The sequence below is a fragment of the Xiphias gladius genome, chromosome 1, assembly GCF_016859285.1.
Source record: "Xiphias gladius isolate SHS-SW01 ecotype Sanya breed wild chromosome 1, ASM1685928v1, whole genome shotgun sequence".
Classification (NCBI taxonomy): Eukaryota; Metazoa; Chordata; class Actinopteri; order Istiophoriformes; family Xiphiidae; genus Xiphias; species Xiphias gladius.
In genome coordinates, this window is record NC_053400.1 from 20,110,001 (window position 1) to 20,131,828 (window position 21,828).

At 40.5% G+C, this 21,828-nt stretch overlaps 1 protein-coding gene across 2 annotated transcripts in view; it reads left to right on the forward strand.

The window, feature by feature from the left end:
- Positions 1-21,828, forward strand: part of sbf2 (SET binding factor 2) — a 95,936-nt gene that overhangs the window by 57,662 nt on the left and 16,446 nt on the right. Inside the window, exons 18-31 of one of the 2 annotated variants that reach the window (XM_040123954.1) lie at positions 8,236-8,406; positions 8,812-9,083; positions 10,235-10,407; positions 10,670-10,743; positions 13,323-13,518; positions 14,179-14,306; positions 15,202-15,377; positions 15,532-15,665; positions 15,774-15,975; positions 16,449-16,645; positions 17,022-17,162; positions 18,280-18,363; positions 19,716-19,790; positions 20,915-21,093. In XM_040123954.1, the coding sequence (XP_039979888.1) occupies positions 8,236-8,406; positions 8,812-9,083; positions 10,235-10,407; positions 10,670-10,743; positions 13,323-13,518; positions 14,179-14,306; positions 15,202-15,377; positions 15,532-15,665; positions 15,774-15,975; positions 16,449-16,645; positions 17,022-17,162; positions 18,280-18,363; positions 19,716-19,790; positions 20,915-21,093 (2,202 nt within the window). The remainder of the gene's footprint in view (positions 1-8,235; positions 8,407-8,811; positions 9,084-10,234; positions 10,408-10,669; positions 10,744-13,322; positions 13,519-14,178; positions 14,307-15,201; positions 15,378-15,531; positions 15,666-15,773; positions 15,976-16,448; positions 16,646-17,021; positions 17,163-18,279; positions 18,364-19,715; positions 19,791-20,914; positions 21,094-21,828) is intronic. The other variant, XM_040123963.1, reaches the window with a different exon arrangement.

Consider the following 21,828-nt stretch of genomic DNA (forward strand, 5'->3'; position numbering starts at 1 on the left):
TCAGATGAGAGGTCTGGAGTTGACTCCCGGTGTTAAATTTGCATTTGATAGCTGTTCAATGGGAACTCTCAATATGTGGTCTAATGTGGTGCCGATCCAAATGAGGGAGGCCGTCATTAGGGGCTGAAAAAACAAATCAAATCAGACAGATGGCAGAAACTTTGGGAGTGGCCAAATCAACTATTTGGTACATTCTTAAAAAGAAGGAATGACCTGGCAAGCTAAGCTACACCAAAATGCCTGGAAGACAATTTAAGTGGATGATCGCAGAATTTTTTCCTTCTAGACTCATACAATACATTAGGCAGGCCGGTATATTGAGTAGTATTACCTTATTGCAGTTATTTTGATATTGGGGTACATGACGGCTGAAATTTAAGATGTAACTGAAGCCATTTAGATACTGTGTCTCCGTTACATACTGTGGTTTGTCCTGCAAAGAGAACTTACAATTTTATGAATTGAAGGGATCCTTATAAAAACTGTTTTCGGGTGTTATGTGTTCATGTCAAAAAAGGAATATTAGCCAATATATTGTGTTCAGATTTTTGTAACCTGCAACTGGGCTTAAGTTAACACTGTACTATAGAGAAGGTTGCAGGCAGGGAATAGCCAGAGGGAGGACGGCTTTCTCAACCTTTGACCTTTGCTGATCCGGGAGCATTTACATACACGGAGCAGCATGTTAATACCTCCATAGGGAAGTGTAGAGGACCAGCCACGGTGTTTGGTTTCCAAACCACATTATCAACAGAGGGTAGCTGCCGAGCTCTCCTCAACTATGTCCCCACAGCTTGCTCGTTGCTATGGGGACAGACACAACTGTCCACATTGACTTTTTGTTGGGTACCAGTGCCATATCCTGATGGGCTGGACTGGGACCTGGCCTGCTTTCCACCACCACATGACTCATCCAGTTCACATGCCCTCGGCTGATGCAACTCTTTTAGATAAGCCTCATGTGGTGTTTTTCTTGTTTCTCTTCAGGGCCCCCAGCACTGAAAACTGATAAATTTTTTTCAGTGTTTCTTAGCTTGGTGTAGGCTTGTTAAATCATGTAATGACTATATACCATTACAAAGCAATTTATATTTCATAAGAATATCCATTTATCGTAAATTATTACACAGTGGAGTGATTTCCTGCTATCTTAGTCAGAAGATTATAAATGACTTCTTGAAAGGATATTTCGAGAATGCAACAGATTTTTCTCTGTTACTTAAAGATGATTGGAACTGTTGACGAGCTTGAGCTCTGCCTCACCCAAAGGGTCAAAAGTAAAGTGAGGTCGGGAGGGAATCTGCCAAAATTACTTGTAATCCCTGGTTTAGTGGTACAAGGATCATGCAGAAGAAATGTCGGAAAAACAAAGCTTGGTAATGGAGCATCCCAGCAGCTGTCATCATGGGTGTGAATTGAGAGGCATGCATGATCCTGAAATCTCATGACTGATCCATCACACACATGTTTCTGAACATGTTTGATCAACAATTTTTTTTCATTTGCAAATTTGAGTATAATAAAATGAAGCTTTAGAAGTTGAGATGTTGAAGTTGAGTTCAGTAACATTAATGGCATGCCTTAATTTTATAAAGATCAGTACACTGATCAGCATTAAAACCAGTTACTGGTTTTAATGTATATATGTATATACATATATATATATGTGTGTATATATATGTATATATATATATACATACATACGTGAATATATGTGTGTATATATATGTGTGTGTGTGTGTGTGTGTGTGTATATGTGTGTATATGTATATGTATATGTTTATATGTATATGTATATGTGTGTGTGTATATGTATATGTGTCTGTATAAGTCCCTGACTGACTGAATGCATGATAAAGTTACACCGCTAGTCAGCTGAATGCCACGTGACTGAATACTGATTTTTCCCATTGGCTGTTGCTCTATCAAAATGAATGGTTCAAACAGTTTCTATTGCTTCAGGGAGGCGTTTACAGGCAGTGTTACCAACTGAACACCTTTGTTGCAAGACTTACTGACTTGTCACACCACTTCAGCAACTTTTCTTCACAAAAGTACCTAGCGACAAATCTAGTGACTTTTTTGGACAAACCTTAGTAATTTTCCATAGAATAGAGATGACAGTACTGCCCCACGAGCACGGGATCAGCCACACCTCTATACATGTCTCATTCAGTTGACTGCACTGCAGCTGACACAGACCTGAACGAGCTTCAAAATTTTTCTCTGCGTGATCACATTACAAGTAAATATAGCCAAAATCACAGCACAGGCATTATCTTTAACTTATGTGTGTGGTGATTTTGTCAGATGACATTGCAGCAGCTTAGAAATGACTTGTAATGACTGCTGGTTAACGTGTAGTCTTAATGGGCCACGTATCGGTCACTATTTCATACTTGTTCTATTGTCTCACAACAGAAACATAAAAACATGTAAATGAGAACAGCTTTTTGAGAATTCAACTGTATTAAATTACTGTATATGCGAGTACAGACATTAGGAGAGAAGCAGCCATATATTAGGCTTTGACCTAGTTTTGTTTTTATGTTTTTTTTTATCTCAGAAGAAATTGGTAGGACAGTGTTGATTGTGCTGCCAGTAAAGACCCAGGAAAGACTATTTTTGAATTTTATTACTTTTATTCTGCATTGGTCCCTTATTTGTAATGAAAGAAGACACTTAAAATTAGAGACCCTTAATTAAGCCTAATCTCACATAACTGTATAAAATCTCCTAATACAGCAGGACAGCCCTAGTTTGGAAGTGGTTTGACGTAGTTACAGTAAAGTATGATGGTGCAGTGCCATTGCTCCAATGTGCAAGGAAGGCTTTGTCACTTGTAAATACCACTTGGAAAGTAAGCAGGTTGTTTGTGCTGTGAATTAAAACATTGACCTGCTCAAATCTCTATTTGCTGCACTGACCCACTTACAGTAACTGCATGTTGACATCAATCTTGAACCAGTCTGATTAAGGGACTGAAGAGGTATTGGCCCTTTGATTTCCTGCACATTTTTAGACTTTTCAATATGAATGAATTTGAAGATAAATTACTTTCTGATATCCTTAAAGTCTGACTTTGCAGTGTTAAAGCATCTTCTACACATTTTAATCAATAGTGTACATTTTTCATAAGACAATATTCATAAGAAATATGTGTTTTTGTTTGTTGGTATTTTTGACTGCTATTGCATGCCAAGCATTGGGTGAAAAACTGTCTTCCTCTGTTTAGCCACTGCAAATTAAAGAGTGCTAGTTCAAGTTTAGGAGTCAGACATTTGCCAAGCTTCTGTTTGGTATTCTTGGCCAGACTTTGGCAAGCTCACACTGTGTTCATACTTACAATGGTACTGTCCCGATGGCCCTTAAGTGTCCAGGTCAGGGAACATGGGAAGCTCCCTCGCACTGCAACCGCCTGCTCCCAGAGTCTGCTGGATAGACAGACAGTGTTAAATGTTATTGCTAGCCATATGTTGACACTGTACAGCTTATGCTATTCACCCATATTCTATGGTCAGATGTTTTGCTTTCCCATTTCTTTGTTTTCCCCTCAGCCCAACTAAGGCACTGATGGAACAGTATTTGATAGACATTTGTTAACATTTAAGATAGAAGGAAATTAGAGCTGATTTGCAAAATATCTTTTGGCCTAGATTCTGCATGGATGGAGTCATTTGGCCTGTGTAGCTAAAGTTTATCTAAACTCTACACAACCTTTGTACAGCGGCCCTTTGTTAGAGGTGAGGTTTTATATTATGCTGGGATTCTCTAATCTGCAGACAGTTCTTCTGGTATTCGCTATCTAACGACTAGTGGGTTTATCAGGAGATGAGCAGGTGACATTGATGTCTGGATCTGTTGTTATACCACACAATATTCCTTCTTACATTTGAATGTGTCATTAGAGTAAATGCCTCTGTCCCAGTAGTGAAAAACCCAAACACAATTTTGGATGACTTACACAACAAGAACACTTGAGTGTTAGCATTCTTTCAGCCATAGTTTATGCATGGGGTTGATTTGGCAGCCCACTCTGTCAAACTGCTATCCGCCATGTCCTCATGACGAAAATGACGTACTAGGTGACCCTTGTGTATCTCAGAAATGTCCAGCTCTTGACTTACCATATCTATGTTTACTCTGTTTTGGAACATTTGTGTTACTTGTACATCATGTTTTTACACAGTTATGGACTATGGATACCATGATGGGTTTGTTTATTAGTCTGACTTTCACCTTGTTTTTCTCAGTTTGTTTTACGTGACTGAATACTGTAAATACATTTGATTGAATGCAGGCAATACATTGACTCGTGTAGAACTGCAAAATCGAGGAGATGGATTGTGTACAGGTCAGGCATGCATTCCCACACAGGACTTGTCCTGAAATAATGACTGTTTTTGTATGTACAATTCAGGAATGCTATGGACTCTCCCAAAACACTTGTAAATAATGTTGCTGCCCCAAGGCTGGTGACATATCAGGTACAGCAGTCTTCACTCAGTGTCCACATGCAAATATACACTCCCTCCAGTGGCAACATGCACCATCTCTCATTCTCTGAGACACACTTGACATGTGTGATGCCGTATGGCAGTCCAGCTGATGTTTGGAGGCTGCAGTCAATCATACTCTGAACCTTGGTATCATGTCCCAAAGTTCAAAACAAGATCCCAAATCCTGATAGCCTCATTCCTCTTACCTGTGCACAACTTTTTCTCCTTTCTGTCTCCCCTTTTTTGTTTTTTCTGCTTGTTTTTCTTCCTTTTCTCTATCCCTCATCTCTGCATTCCACCTCTTCACTAGTCACATGGCCAGATCATCTAATAGTTGTTTACTCCCTCCTTCCCTTTCATTTTCACTTGCTACTTTCCCGCCCTCCTGCCTTTCCTCTGCTCTCTTCTCTCCTTCCCTGTCCTCCTCTTTGGCCATCTGTCTTGTGAATGTCTCTGTAAGCTCAGTGTATTATCATATTAGGAGGCGCTGACCTCGGTCAAAATGACCCGCACATATCTGACAAGTCAAAAAATTATAACCAAGCTGTGTAAAGACAGCATAGACAAATTGCACACACATAGACCCCCCCATACACAACCATATACATACTCACACAACATCTGCTGAAAGACATGCATCTAACTCCTGTGACAGAAAGGTATGACAGTACTATCCAAAGAGCTGCAAAGTATTTGTCACTATTTATTTATGACTATGTTTGATTCAGTCCCATCCTCAAAATTTGACCTCTTTGTACACGCAGTCCAGATTGTATTCTACAATCTGCAAGTCTGTTAGTTTGAACAGTGCCAGGTTTGGTAGCATTATAGCCTCCCTTCAATGCATTTTTTGCCACAGCAGATTTGTCCTTGTCATTTTATCCCGCGTTTCTCTGACCTAATTCCCATACTACCAAACTACCATAATTTAAGGCGGTATGATCTGATGATAGCAAAGTTAGTATAATCATCTCAATTTTAGAAAGAAAAAACGTTAATCTAACTAATGTCCCATTAATGCCATCCTAATGTTGCCTTATGATCTACTGTGAGGCTGTACTCTGGCACACCACTTGTACATTTCGGTTGAAATCTGTGTTTAGTGAGAGTGATTCAGATGGAAGGAGAGGAGGTGGATTTATAGTTTAGAAAAATTGCCTAAGATATGTTTAAGGTAATTTAGAAATGATGTGTCACGATCACATATTGCCTACCAGAGACCACTAACCATATGTAGATATTGAAAAACTACAATATTGTGTTATCAGATTCAGATTTTTAGCTCACAGCATTGCTGTGTCCAAGCACAGCCCACAATGGTCCAGTCGACGTGGCTGTAGACTCTTAGTCTTGTTATAACTCTCAAATAATAAAATTGGTATCAATCACAAAATAAAGTAGCACTCAGATTCTAGTTGGTAATGCTTGTCAACATTTGTGTGTAATAGACTTTTGTTTTCTGCAGCATATTCACCCAAAGGTTGGTAAATTAAAAAAAAAAAAAAAAAAAAAAAAAAAAGTGGCCACCCTTGCCCCAGAATTAATTGATTAAGTGAGATCTTTTGTATTTGGTGGTTTTGTCCTCTGCTGTAACCAGCAGGATATCCCAGGCTCTTTCTTGAAAACTCACAAAAATCTCCTGAACTCAGCTGTCTCACATTTCCCGAAAAAGTGGTTTCATGTATTTATTCTAATATGAGAAGAAGAACAGCATGAGACTCTACTTCAGCAGTTGTGTAATAACACGTTAGAGCATGGTTCAGTTGTTTTATCTACATTCTTCCTTGCATCAGATACATTTTTACTAAAATCATCACACATTTCCCAGTTCTAGACCAGTAATTTGTAACTGTGTAAATCAGTTCTGTTGTAAATGCGAAAAACAAAATATTTCAGAATCGTAAAGATGAATGGTTGATGTATGTATGAAATACAACTACAGTAAGACCTTCATGTTAACAGTGCTGTAGGGGCATTAGCTCTATGTTCACCACCTTGTCCCCCCAGCTCTCCTCTCTCTTGGCTCCTGGCCCATTACACTGGGAATAGAGCTGTTTTGGTTCTGTCTGTTATAATTACAGTAACCCGTCCAGTTCTCATCCTTCAAAGCAAAACTCTGAAGTGATAATGGAAACCACTGTATTGTGTCAGGCTCAGGGGAAAGAAATTGGAAGCTAATCTAATAAGAGGGTTGAGCCTTCCACGTGGCCCTCAGACTCTGCAGGGAGATGGATGGCTGGGGAATGACGCTTTGTGGCCGGTCATTTATTGGCACAGTGTGCTTCTGGTTCAGCTCATGTTATTTGTGGTGCCATACTGTTTCTCCAGCATTGCTCTGAGGTGTTTACTGTATGCAGTGTGGACCAGCATTAATGCCTTTAGCTGAGCACTGTATATTCCCTATAGTAACTTTTTGCAAGCAGCATTTGCGTTACTCTTCGGTCCACACTAATGAAAAAACAACAGCTGTTTCCAAATGCATCCAGACACACAGGGAAAGAGGTGTGGCCTTCTGCTCTGCTAAGGGCTTGTTATCTCTTAATAAAAATTACGACTCAGAGAATGATGGATTTCACTTTTTATCCCATGGCTGACTTGTTTTTTTGTTTTCCTACTTCTCCCCAGCATTTTGGCAAGCTCCTTTTCAAGGGCCATTGACTATAGCCCAGCCCCCTCTTGATGCAAATACCCAGGGAGAAATAAAACTGCACAAACTTTGACTGCCCAAAGTGAGAGGGGCTGCAATGGTATTAGGATCCAGTTGGTAATGCAGCACCAAACACAGATGTTGAAGGCAGAGGATATGTTAACTCTGGGCAGGAGCACTTATCAGTATCATCAACAGGGGAAGAAATAAAATTGATTAATAAAAGAGAGACCGTGGACTGTATAGGGCTTAAGTAGCAGGCTTAGTATCTTTAAGTTTGTAAAAATCATTTTGTTCCACACTGTCTGACCATATCATTAAAGTCTCCAAGAAAGCTCCATTGTTTACACTGAGTGTAATATTAAAACCTCATGGTTTTTATGGCTGCACTCTTCTATCAAATGGTAATACTCTAGATGTTTTCTTCGTCATTTTATACAGACACAGATACATATTTGGTATCCTAGGACACTTCGGGACTTTAACTAGAATTTAAAATAAAGTTCAGTGGTTTTGATGAAAGTTTGGCTGTGCAACATGGGTTGCACTCACTGGGGCTGACGAGGTTATGCGTGTAAAGTTTTAATTTCATTTTGCCTGTCAGTGTATTTACACTGTTCATGTCGTCAATGCACAAGTTTCACTTTAATGTCAGTAAAATCGCCATTCTAATCTAAATCTAAATCTAAACAGTAACATCGTCACTGCCATTCTGAAGCTTAACAAGTCAGCGTCTGGTTTGTCTCTATTATGTCAGGTGACATAAACTATCAGAGAAACAGGGATGCGAAGCACAATGTTTTTTTTCCACTTGTTCACCCCTGCATTTTCTTTTACTTTCACAGGCATTAATTAAGCCTCATTTTCAGTTCACATTCTCTAAAACTTATGAAAAAATTTGTAAGTTCTTTCCGTATAATCATTGCGAGCAGGGGTGGGTTGGCGCGTCTGAACGAGCGTGGAGTATTGGTCTGATATCCTGCAAAATTTAAAAAAAAACATCCTAACCTCTACTCAGAACCATAGTCAGCTGTTTGATGTCACCTCTTTACATGGTCCTGACTCTGTGAAGCGCGTTTTGTCTTACAGAAATTGGCTGCTGGCGTGAACCAATTTGCCTACACCTGCATTCAGGACCATCCCATCTGGACCAACCAGCAGTTCTGGGAAGCCACTTTCTACAGCGAGGTCCAGAGCCAGATCCGAGCCCTTTATCTTAACACCCCAGCGGAAAAAGGGGGCATCACTGCCAGGCTAAAGGTAAGATAGGAAAATTGACCAATATGAGTAAGTATTGTGTGGGAATTCATATGAAGTCTGTTTAACCCCACTAGAGCTGAAAAGATTGAACGATTGAATTATTTTGTTATTTAATTTCAAGCAAGTATGCCAAAATTCCCTTTTTCCAGCTTTTTAATTGCTGCCGTTCTTTTGTGACAACAAACTGAGTATTTTTGGTTTTTGGACAAAACAAAACTTTGTTAAGAGTTGACATCTTGGGCTTTAGGAAATTGCGATAGACATTTTTAACAATTTTCTGAATCTTCTTTAATTAAGAATGTTTGCCACTCTGTAATTCAATAAAACTAATCATCACTGCATTTTTAGGGTCACAAGCCCAAAAATATTCTGTCAAACTCCCTCCGTTGACTCTGACCTCTCCAGGATGCAGCCCCCGTGCCTCCAGTGGGCAGAGATGAGGAGCAGACGGCCATGGACCTTGCGGCAGAGCAGCTGCGTTCTTGGCCCAGCCTGAGCAAGGAGAAGCAGCAGGAGCTGGTGAAGAATGAGGAGAGCACCGTCTTCAGCCAGGCCATCCACTACGCCAGCCTCATGGTGTACCTGCTCGTGCCTCTGGACACCAGCAAGAACAAGCTGCTGCGCCAGGCCCCTGCTGCTGACTGGGAGAGTGGCAGCAACAGCATCGTCACAAACAGGTCAGGAGACCGATAGCATACTGTGGTTCACTATCAGAGTAGAGGAATCATGTAATTAACTGCTGTTTAACATCTGTCACGTGTTTTTACCATCCACTAAGATCAAACATAGACTAGATTGTACTAGATATTTTTGGTTTGTTCAATATTTGTAAGGTAGAACAATCAGTCAGTGTCTGGAGGAAACCTTCAGGTAAGGTTTCATGATTTGGGGGTAGGTAAACCTCTCTTAATAAGGTGATGAAAAATATGTGGGTGGACGTGGCATAACTCACAGTCTACATGATACCTTCCTATTTAGCCAAATGGAGTGCAGCTCCTCATCTATTTCCGGCCCACATCCATCCTGTGGGCTTAAATTGCTACTGCACAAAACAGAGTGAGGCTCATTTACTTCTGTTGGGAAGTTTAAAACCCTCAGGGTGTCTTTAATGGGACTACACTGCACTCGCCCAAACCAAACAAAATAGCAGTGAAAGTGATTTCCTGTGCTCTGGAGTAACTGTAGAGTGAAATAAATCTGGGAAGATCCCCCCTGTATGTCTTTTCTTAGAATTAAAAGGCATTGAGCCAAAAAAAAAAAATCCTGTTCCAAATTTCAGGCTTTTGATACAAACAGTCGGAAGAACATATGCTAATATTTAAATTTTTATTAAGTACATTATAGAGCTTTTTTAAACATTGTGCTCTAATTTTCACATAATATTCCCAAATAACTGCAAGGACACAATGTTACTATTTTATTCTTGTTTATGTTTCTAATGAAATATCAGAAATGCTACTGCCAAGAATTTGTTTGTGTGGAAATGTTCTCTCTCTTCTTCTTTCATTTTTACCCCAGACTTGTTTGTTTCTCACAGAAGACATTTGGATCTCATCACTCACTATTTGTGCATCCAGAAGAAAGATTGCATCACAGTCTCATGCGAAACATTCTTCTTGGCTAATAGAGTCCCAACGATTGATCCATGCATCAACATTTAGCTCATGTCAGGCTACAAATCACTGTCGCTTTCACTGCTCTTTATCACAGTGCATCTTCAGGTTCATTTCTGTCAACACACAGCTCTCAGATCTCAGATCAAATCTCCGCTTGGACGCGGTGGCTTGACCTTTCTCATTTTCTTTGTGTCATCATGTGTGTTTTACAGCATTGCTGGCAGTGTGGCAGATAGCTTTGACACAGAAAGTGGGTTTGAGGACTCAGAGAACAGCGACGTGGCCAACTCCGTGGTCAGGTTCATCGCACGCTTCATCGACAAGGTGTGCACAGAGAGTGGAGTAACCCAAGAACACATCAAGAGCCTGCACAGCATGATCCCAGGTACAGTGCTCATAGTGTTCATTCACAGTCTGTCGCTGTTCTAATTCCCTCAGCTTTATACAGAGTAACCCTTGGATGTGTGTATTCTCAGCTCAGATCAACAGCAACAGAGGCCTCTGAGCTGATTAACTCCTGACATGTTAAATGGCCTTAAACTCTGTAAATACACACTCTGGTTGTAAGAACATATGTATGTACATGTGTTTCTGTGTACCAGCTCTGTGTGTACAAATGTTAACTGACCTCGACTTCTGACCCACAGGTATTGTAGCTATGCAGATGGAGGCTCTTGAGGCAGTTCACAGGGAGAGCAGGAGGTTACCTCCCATTCAGAAGGTGTGTGTTGCTTGACACTGAGCTGCTGGGACCTCAGCTGTATATACGGTATATATACAATTGTATGGCAGGATCAGACTTTTTTAAATCTAAACTTAATCAGAAATATTTTAAATGTAAAGTCCAACTGTCGAAAGCCAAAGTGAAAGTGCAGTTTCTGCATTCTGTTCTGTTCCAAAAGTTAGAAAACCTAATTCAAAAATTCCTCTCCTATACTAAATAGGTCACTTGTAATATAGCTAATCACTAAAAACTCAGCCCTACAACACTACTTTGTTCAACATTATGTCATGTTGACCACCCCATTTATCTAAAAAGTGATTAAAAAAACAAAAAACAAAAAAAAAACTATAAATGTTTATTTCTGTTTTTAGGAGAATTTCATGAACAACTTTTCCCACAATCCCGAAACTGTCGCAGGTTAAACAGTTTGAGAGAATGAGGGCCAGTTGAGTGGTGGGGTGTCATGATAGAAAAGGGAGGTCCGAACAGCCTAAATGGTTTTTAGACGACGTTATGTTGTAATCTTATTGCAGCAAAATAAAAAATAAAAAACATTAGCATTTCTAATTTAAGAGAGTGTTAGTTGATATACAAGGAATAAGAAGTTACAATAACATATAACATGCACAAAACGGCACTGGTAATATGAGATGTAGTCTTTTTTTTATGCTAACAAATTTTTACTAACAACCTTGTTAGCTTGTAAACTTTCATGAAGGGTTTAAAGTTTAATGGCAAGTGTGACATAAAACAGATACAATTTTATTTAATAGTGAAATAATACTAATTTTAAACACTGTATCCAACTGAAATGAATATTTTTACTCATATTCTAACTCTTATTTATGTCCACACGCTCAGTTTAGTCTGGTTGCCACTAGTACGCAGTATGCAACTCTCATCCAGTGTTTTCCAGTGTTCATCGCACTTTCACATGTTACCAGTTGGTCTTTTGGACCCTGCTGTGCTATATGTCTGCCAGCTCTTGGTAATTCTTCTCACACACCCTTACACACACAGACAAACATCATGCCAGTACTGCCTTGGGAGCAACCTGGAGACTATGGTGAGCAGTCTGGCTGCCGCACTCTGTGGCTAACTTCTTACACTTTTATGTGCTGGACAAAGCTTCCATCCTGGGCTGCTAGCTGTGAGCTGCATGCCAAAAAATACTAAAAAGGGTGTAAACAACACCGACTCTTGATTCATGACAAGTCAGAATAGTAGTAGTAATGGTAACAATAACACATAAAAAAAAAACCAATGAATGCCTTTAAGGTGTAGCTCTAATAAGATGCTGAGCTCGCAGCAGTAATGAGTTGCAGAGGGACTCTTCTTGGTCTCGCTATCCATTAAAGGACAGATTCAAGAAGCTCTTATTATCTCCTGGCCATACCTCAACACCCCCAGGTCAGCTATGGCCTTAATGGGAAATGCTGTGAATGATCTAATGTTCCTCCTTGCTGATATTTGTGACAGTGGAAGAACTGAGTGTTTCTCTGCTGTGTTTGGAGGCACGAAGGAGCTGAAGTAACACAGGGTGCAGACTTGAGTGTTGTTAGTCACAGAAATGTGGACAGCGCTCTAGTAGTGTATATTATATGAGGCTTGTGCCACACTACATGTTTCCTATTCTTCTTTCTCTTAGAAATTCCTGATAACCTCTTCTCTGAAAGTGGGTTTCAACAGAAACCGATTCCAAGCCCACACAGAACATGAGAAGTGCTAAAAGAGAAGCTGCATATACAAGATATTTTCTGTGTGAAACTCAACATCTCAGCATGATTGCTGACAATGTTAATGTTAAGCACAGAGCAAATATTACACTTATTCTACTACCTTTCGTTACATATGGTTTTCATCTTAAACTTATTTAAACTAAGTAAGTAGAATAAAGGTAGTAAGATTACATGCGCCATTTTGAATGAAACCTTTAATGCATTGTAGTTGTCTGCCATTCTTTTGCTGTTGTTTCTTTCACACGTGTGAGTTCGAGGCGCAGAGCTGCACTGTATCTTTTGCTCCCCTGGAGCAGGAAAAAAAACTGAAAAAACTTGTCAGGTTAATTAGGTGTATTCACCGAGTAAAAATGCATCATGTCAGTCAGAGTCCATATGTTTCAATCTTTAAACGTGAAGTGAAAACCAGTGGTTCAACAATTGGATAAACAGGACATTTTTTCTTTGAAAAACAGATCATGCGTTTTGTTCGGAGGGTTCAAATGTTAAATTCGTCTCTACAGAGAGTTTGAATTTGTTTTTGTTGGCATGGTTTGTTTGTTTTTTTGTTTTTTTAATCTAATTTTTAGTGTGCTTGCAAGTTGTGTGTTTTTGATGATGACGTGCATGTGAAGCTAAAATTTGCCCAACGACGTCATGTGGTGCTCTGATTTGACGTTATAATGATAAATTGATTTCCTGGCTTTTTAAAAATCGGATTCATTGACGCAAATGTTTCTGAAAAATTTTGTCAACAAAAATTGTCTACGTTTAAGGTCACATTTGTTCATGGGCGGGTTCGTGCATACGTGTCTGACCCTGAGTATAATGTTATTATGTTGTTTTTTTTCCCATCAGCCTAAGATTCTGCGTCCAGCACTGCTTCCTGGCGAGGAGCTGGTGTTGGAGGGGTTGCGGGTGCTTCTGGACCCTGATGGCAGGGAGGAAGCCACTGGGGGCCTCCTGGGGGGCCCACATATCCTACCAGCAGAGGGAGCTCTCTTTCTCACCACATATCGCATCATCTTCAAAGGCATCCCCCATGATCCACTGGGTAAATACTGAACCACAGCAACACCAGCTTTTAAGTCTCAATGAAATGAAAAATTATTTTTTGTATTTGCTAGCTAATTTTCAGTGTTAATACAATAAATATGTATTTTTTTAATCAATAAAATCAATAAAGAACATTTTCATTTTATATAAATTGCCATTTTATTCCTGGTCAGGAGAAGTAAAACTTTCAACTAATAATTTGGCCCCATGTATCTTTTTCTGCTGAAATCAAATAAAACATTTTCCTGTTCTCGTGAATGATCCTCATGTTATCATAAATTAAGGTAACAACAACAAGGGAACAATGCCTTTTCAAAATGACCTAAAAAAGCAGCAGACTTTACCCTGGTAAACAATACTCTTCATTATTGTAATGATCTCTCTAAACCATTAAAGTTATTATTGGCCGGGATGCCCTAGTGTTCTAGGGGTTAAGGAGCCAACCATGATCCAAACTTGAACCAGACTTTTGTTGCATGTCATTCCCCATCTCTTCATCCCCTCTTTTCCTGGCACCTGCCTACTGACAACTATCTGGGAAAAGTATAAAACACCAAAGAATAATAATTAGCGATTGGTCTATTGTGTTGTGTCAGTAGAATGCTGCAGCGATCATGTCAGTAACGTGATGCTGGTCCTTGTCCCTGTGTGTGTCCAGTGGGGGAGCAGGCAGTGATCAGGGCTTTCCCAGTGTCCACGCTGACCAAAGAGAAGAAGATCAGCATCCAGAACCAGCTGCAGCAGAACATGCAGGAAGGCCTGCAGCTCCGCTCTGCGTCATTTCAGGTAAGCACTGAAACACGCTGTACTCTCTCTCATGGTAGTGTACTATGGACACAAGTAACCAAAGATGTTAGATGTTTTAGTTGATGTGATTCTTCGAGGTTTTAGATGACTGCGAGGTGCCGTAGAAATTAAAAATGAATTCCTGAGCGACTCATAGCAGGGGTGATGAAGCATGTAGTATCATCTGTGGTTATGTTTCGCAGATATCAAATTCACATTGTCATGTTAACTTAATGCTTTTCTTTAATTTACTGGGCTGTCAGAGGATTCACAAACTGCACGGACTAATTGATGAGCAGCAACACTTGAAATTACAGCAAACATTAAAATCACAACTAACATTCAGTGTGGCACATCTTTTAGAAACCCTACGAGTTTTGTTTCATAAAATAAGTCTTAGACTGAGAAGAAAAGTATTGTTCAGCCAAGCATGTGTTTTTAGTCTTAAGAATTACTGCTGTAAAACTTTTTATGGTTCATTCCTATCTTTTTACTAACATGGATGATGAACGTGTCCATGTTCTTTGAGTGTAGGTCACTTGGCGTACGTGGACATCATTTGTGGACAGTTTTGTTGCGCTTCCACACTCACTGGAATCTGCGTGTGTGGGTGTGTTGTTAAAACCATACGTGGGCTGTTTTACCAATCTCTTGTTAGATGTGAAAGTCGCAGATCTGCACACTTTGGTAAATGGTTTGGGGTGAAACAGCGAGGAGACTTAGCCGTGATAAACAGAAATCTCTGACTCAGTAAGATGCTTCCTACATTTTAAGGTGGCTTCAACACATGTTGCTTGGGTGGGACAGAATTAGAATCCAGTGCAAAATATGAAATGCTGTGTCTGAATAGTTGCTTGTGTTGTTAAATAATCAGTTTGACTGATGCCTCTTTTAGTTGATCAAAGTGGCTTTTGATGAGGAGGTGAGCTCAGAGATGGTTGAGATCTTCAGGAAGCACCTCCAGAGGATCCGCTACCCGCAATCCATCTTCAGCTCCTTTGCATTTGCTGCAGGACAAACAGCACCTCAGCTAATCCTTCCGAAGCAAAAAGAGAGGAACACTGGCTTCAGGTTTGTAGTGGAGTCTACATTACTCAATGCTGATTTCTGAAATATTAAGGCACATAAATACATGCCTCGGCCGTTTTTCTTCTCTTGAAATGTTGAAAAATCCTTCTGCTGAAACTACACGCAGTAAATTAAGTCTAATCTGTTCTCCTCACAGAACACTGTCCAAAACTATCGTCAAGGGAGCAAAGAGGGCTGGAAAGATCACCATGGGCCGTGGTGGCCAGAGCACACTAAAGAAAAACGACAGAGGCAGCAGAATGACCTGGAACGAAGATGATGACATTTCAAGTGAGAGAGAGGACACATTGACACTTGACGGTGTGGGGGGAGAAAAAAGAGACTGAAGAAAATGTAAAAGATTTAAAAATGTGCTTCAGCTTTGCATGTGTGTTTCAGTATCAGACGATGGTGAGCCACTGCCCAGCAGCACTCTGCGAGCGTCAGAGAAGTCCACCATGGAGCAGCTGGTGGAGCAGTCCTGTTTCCGTGACTACCAGCGTCTGGGCCTCGGCACCATCACCGCCAGCTCATCTCGCTCCAAATCAGGCGAGCAGTTCAGGATCACAGCCGTGAACAGACTCTACTCCCTCTGCCGCAGGTACACCACCTCACAGGCTGGATACCTGCTGTCAGTTAGATAGCTTTAACTGCAGCGGTGTGGCTACATTAGAATGAGTCCAGAAGCCTGCTGATCTCTGCTGATTCCACTAATCTCAGCACAGCGGTACTGAGAATATTAGTTTCCAGGATTTGTAGCCTTGCCGGAAGCCTTGTAAGCCTCAGTATCTAGTGGGGAGTCCTCTACCTGGCAGACAGATGCTTGACTTATCTATTGAGACAACTAGATACAAATCCAGTCTTCTATACCAAAACACACAGGCTGTGACTAATACAGTCTTAATCCCATTCAGATCTTGGCTGTAAATTCTGAAGGAAACATTTATTCAGCAGCATTTCTGTATCTTGCTACAAGTGTAGGAACAAATTGCTTTGCAGTGGCGTATTAAGGGTAGACATTATTTTTCTTAGAACTGGTGTGTTTGAAATTATTGTACCGTCTTTCTCCCTCAGTTACCCGGGGCTGCTGGTCGTTCCTCAGGCAGTACAGGACAGCAGTTTACACAAAGTGGCCCGCTGCTACAGACACAACCGTTTGCCTGTTGTGTGTTGGAAACATCCCCGCACCAAAGCTGTCCTGCTCCGCTCGGGAGGCTTCCATGGCAAGAGCGTGGTGGGATTGTTCAAGTCACAGAACCCCTCCTCAACAGGTGTGCACGCACAGCGGCGTGGAGTTTTCATTCAAACTTAGTGAGAGGCACCACTGTTACTTGCAGTTACTGGCTAACATGAATCACAAGGAATAGATATTTGCCAAAATATGAATTAATATAATGAATGGTGATGACAGCAGTTTTTGTGAGCTAAGCTAATTCTGTTTAACTATCTTGTAATTCTTTGTTCATATCATTGAGACGTATCTCAGCCAGCGACACTAAGTCTACTGTTTACGCAGCTCTACCTCTGAAAAAAACAAAACCTTTTGATGTTCTTTCTACAAAACCCTGGATGTGTGGTCTGTTTGAATTTTTTTTAATTGGCGGTCATTATTTTCTGTCTAAATAAAGTGTCGTCTTCTGCCTTTAGCTCCTGCCTCATCCTCGGATTCATCCAGTAGCCTTGAGCAAGAGAAGTACCTGCAAGCCATCCTCGACTCCATCCCTATCTACTTCAGAATGAACGGGAACAACACCCTGTCCAACCGCTCCCTCATAGGCCTCTCGCCAGGTACACTCTTACCCCTGAGACCCCAATAAAGTTCAGATTCTGTTTTTTATTTAAGGGGTGAATAAATACCACAGTTCTCTCTGCTAGTCGACTATTTTGATCTGCCTCTAGGATAAATTAGAATTTTTAGATTAGAGACCCTTTATATATTTTAAAATAAAATTCATGTGCTATGTAAGATTTTTAGACCTATGATAAAGCAGTAAGCAACAAGAACTTTTGACTGCGCAAAACAGGACAAGCATAGATGTGAGTAAAACATTGATTCCCTTCTACGTAAGTGCCACACTACGCCAAAACCACTGAGGCTGAAAATGGAACGAATGAATGGCTCGCAGCCATCGATGTTATCAATTAAACCCGTTTGACAAGTCCAAGTGGTGGGCATGAGAAAGGACTGTTAAAACCAAACCGGGTAGAAGACTTTGTTGCCCTGAGGTGAGTCTCTCAGGCTGCACACATACCAGACATAGGTGGATATCTCACATCGAGTCACGTCAAATAAGTATTTATTTTCATGTCAGAAACTGGTAAATGCAGTTACTTCCGTATGACATGAACGTAGCATTCCACTAACCATAACTCGCTATATTATCAGCATAACTGTCTGCAGCGTCTGCGGGCAGTCACTAAGCAGTACCTGTGATGTTTAACTAGGGGCATCAATTCCCTCCAACCAAAGCTACGTCACCTGACTCCTTTGCTCCTACTCGACCTGAATTTGCTGTGTGATGGCCTTGGCTCTGCCGTGGGAAAAAACTTGGTTTGCCTGCAAGGGACAAGAGGCCATGTAAAGTTCACTTCTTCTGATAAAGAGAAAAACTGCAGACTTGCACTCTCCAGCTTTATTTTTGTTCACGGCAGCTCTGCCATCAGGCAATCATTCGCTTCCCTTTTGTGTTTGCTCTGGTCAGCGGTTATTTTTCACCTACTTATCTTTATGTGTGTGTATGAGAGAGAGAGAGAGACTGCATGGGAGAAATACTGCATCTGATATTTGGTAACACTTGGAAGGAAATTTGTACAATAAAAGGTTATGTAAGAATCACAGGACAACCTGGGTTCACTGTCCAGCCATCCATCTTCTCTGACACCTCCATGAATGTTTTGTCTTCAGGCAGTGAAAGGAGGACGTCCAGGATACCAAAGATGGCTCCTGTCCATTTAGACATCCCATTTTCAAACAGCTTTACCAGAGGAGGTGAGTGTTTTCCTCTGTTTCCTACTCAGCAAGTCACGTGTCGTCCTTCTGACAGGTAAAATATGAAACACCAGTACTCTTCCCCTGTAAGACTATAGTTATGAGTGTTTTAGCATCATCCAGTCACTTAGGGGAAAGGTTATAAGGGGGATGTACTGTAAACATTTAATTACAATAACTTATGGAGGCTATTGATTGTTATTGACAGCACTGTATAATATTTATAATATATATATAGAAATAAACAATATATAGAAAATAATAATATAATAGTAGAAAACAATAGATATTGTGTGGATTTATAATTATTTTTCTCTAATTCTAACTAAGAATTGCTTTTCAGTCAGGATATCGCTTTTAATACGTTTATATTTAGTTAATTAGTTATAGTAATTTAAATGTTGCTCTCACTCTTTGTTTGCTGTCATTGAGATTTCTGTAAAATAAAGTTTAATTCATGCTTGATTTTCCCCACCACAGTTGCTTATGAAAATCCCATTTGCAATATTTTTATGCCTTCTCTTAAGATGCAGAGAGTTTTCCTTTTTTGGGAATTCTCTTTCTTACTTGGGCACTTACAAACAACGTAATCATTGTACTAAGACTTAAAAGACTAGACTGTCCATGCCTTTTGTTAAAACTGTTACAACAACAGAGTAACGGAATACAGCACTAAAAATATATGATACAAAAGCAAATAAGAACCAATAAAATAAAGAAAGAAAATACAGGTAGTGAACTTAATAAATAGAATCAGAATGTTCAGATCTACCTTCATGATATTCAATTCACTTAACAAAGAAGGAAAAAAAATGACAAAGAAATTTACATGAAGAAAATGATGGATGTACAGGTGAAATGTACAAGGTCCAGCTCCCTGGGCCTTATATTCAGAAACTTGTCCTTTTGCCGTCTAATACAAAAAATTATTCTTTCCATTTTAAAGATAATAATAATAATAATATAATATAAGCTGTGGAGGGTTTTCCATGCAAAACTGACTGTTGCAAACTGAGGTAACATTAGTAATACAGTCAACCTCTGTTAACACGTCTCCACCTCCACAAGCATCTGGCCCCTGGTCTTCACACCATCAGTCATAATCACGGACAAACATATTCATGCATGCTGTGACCATCATTCTCTTGATCATATGTGGACCAGCCCAGTCTTTGACCCTCATCAATATAACTCCTCATTTGCATGACTCCTTCTGTGTTCTGAAGTGGTTAGGAGGGTAGGTGGTTATGTCCCCTATGATGTTGACATGATTTATTATTATTTATTTCTCATGCCCCTCTCCCTGCCCTCATCCTCTCTCCCTCTACCTCCTGTACAAAACAACCTACCAGTGCTTGAGTACAGAGATAAACTATTCACTCACTCAAACCAAAAACCTGCCAGTAAGGAGAGAATCCACCATCAAGGTATAGTCAAACTGCATCTTTCCCCTACCATTCCTCTTACATTACTGACTCTTTTCCTAACACATCCCCCGAGCCTCATCCTTTTTCCTCCTGCTAACCTACACTAGCGCTCACTAACCAAATCGCAACTACACGGCACCGCGCTGCAAACAACTTGCAAAATGCTTGTGAGACATAGTACTAATCATCGCTGGCTTTGTGGGTGCTCTTCTAGGGAGCTGTGTTTTTTCACAAACTATAGTGTCTGCCCTTATGTGGCCTTTTCCATTGTTAATGTGTTGGCACTACCGGGCTAATTGTGGTCAGTTAAGAGCCAGGTCCAGACTGCGGAGGAAACATAGTTGTTTGTCAGGGTAGACAAGTCATGAGTCACACAGTGTGGCCCCTCTGGTCATGGTCTTTTGTTTAATCAAAGCATGTTGAGAGTTCTTTAAATGTGACTCAGAAGGATTCATTTGAAATGAGTGTGTGATGACTTGTGCTGACTGGCGTCATACTAATCTTGCCATCAGGTGTAGTGTTAGGTGTAAACATTTATGTTGTTGATCATATCTGTGAAAAGTGTCAACAGCAGCTTTTGAAACTGATCCAGTTTCAGTGTAAACTGCAGTTATGACCCCCAAGGATTTTGAGATATCTCTCAGTTGTGTTTGAGTCGTTTAGAGGCTCTTGTACGACTGCCCTTTTTGCAGAAGCTGACATTAGTAGCAGTTTGACAACTATACAGATTCAACTCAAAAGGGCTGAAAGCAGTTACTGTGAAAAATCATGTCCTTTCTGATAGTGTTTCATGCTGTTTGGAAGGTCCTGCATGCTGTTTCTTTCAGAGCAGTTGCTTCTAGACTTGTTGACTTGCGAAGAAATTCCAACAACTTCTGCTTCTAATATCTCAACACACCCGATTCAAAGAGGAAACTGCTTTGTTGGTGGAATGAAAGAATGAAGGTGTTTACATAATCCCTGTTGCATGAAACCGTAGTCCGCATGTCATGCGTTTTTCATCGTTCAGTCTTAGTTTGTTTGACAGCATGTGTACATCAGTGGCATTTGAACAAGCCGGCTCCCGCATGTGTGTGTGTGTGTGTGTGTGTGTGAGACTTTTGTTTGCATCTGTGTGTTTGCAGGCATGTGGGCCAGCCTGCGCTCCAGCAGCAGACTCAGCCAGCACCCGCTGGCAGGGGATGTGGGCGCCAGACTAGCAGGAAAGGATCTGGCGCCCCCCGCAGGGAGCAACAGTCTGCAGGCTCAGCTCCTCAAACAGCAAGCTGCCCTGTACATCTTCGGAGAGAAGTCACATCTAAGGGTAAGAATGCAAAGAAACCGGCTCTCTGGTGGGTGAGGGGATTTTTTTGTCATGAATTGTATTTTGTTGTAATTGTACCTTAAGGGGACATCTGCACAATCTATGTCAATCCAATACAGCTGTTCTGCTATGAAGTCAACTTTTACGATGCCCAGAGTGTTCATAATGTCATAATAAGGTTATAATAATGGCATGAAAAAGTTTGGGCATCCTGGGTCAAAATTTCTGCCATTGTGAATAGTTAAACGAGTAGAAGATGAACTGGTCTCCAAAAGGCATAAAGTTAGAGATTAAACATTCTTTTCTTTTTTTTTAAGCAAGATTAGTGTATTATTATTGTTTTGTATGATTTTAGAGTGAAAAAAGGACGAGCACCATACAAAAGTTTGGGTTACCCGAAGAGATTTGAGCTCATTTTTACCCAGCTCTCAGACCTCAGTTGGCTTGTTGGGGATATGGCTTGTTCACAGTCATCATTAGGAAAGGCCAAGTGATGCAAATTTCAAAGCTTTAAATAGTCCGACTCCTTAAACCTTTTTCCAATAATCAGCAGCCATGGGCGCCTCTAAGCAGCTGCCTAGCACTCTGAAAATTAAAATAACTGATGCCCACAAAGCAGGAAGAGGCTATAAGAGCATAGCAAAGCATTCTCAAGTAGCCATTTCCTCAGTTTGTTTGACTGAAAATGACCTTCAGGAAGGTTTAGCAGACTCTGGAGTGGTGGTAGACTGTTCT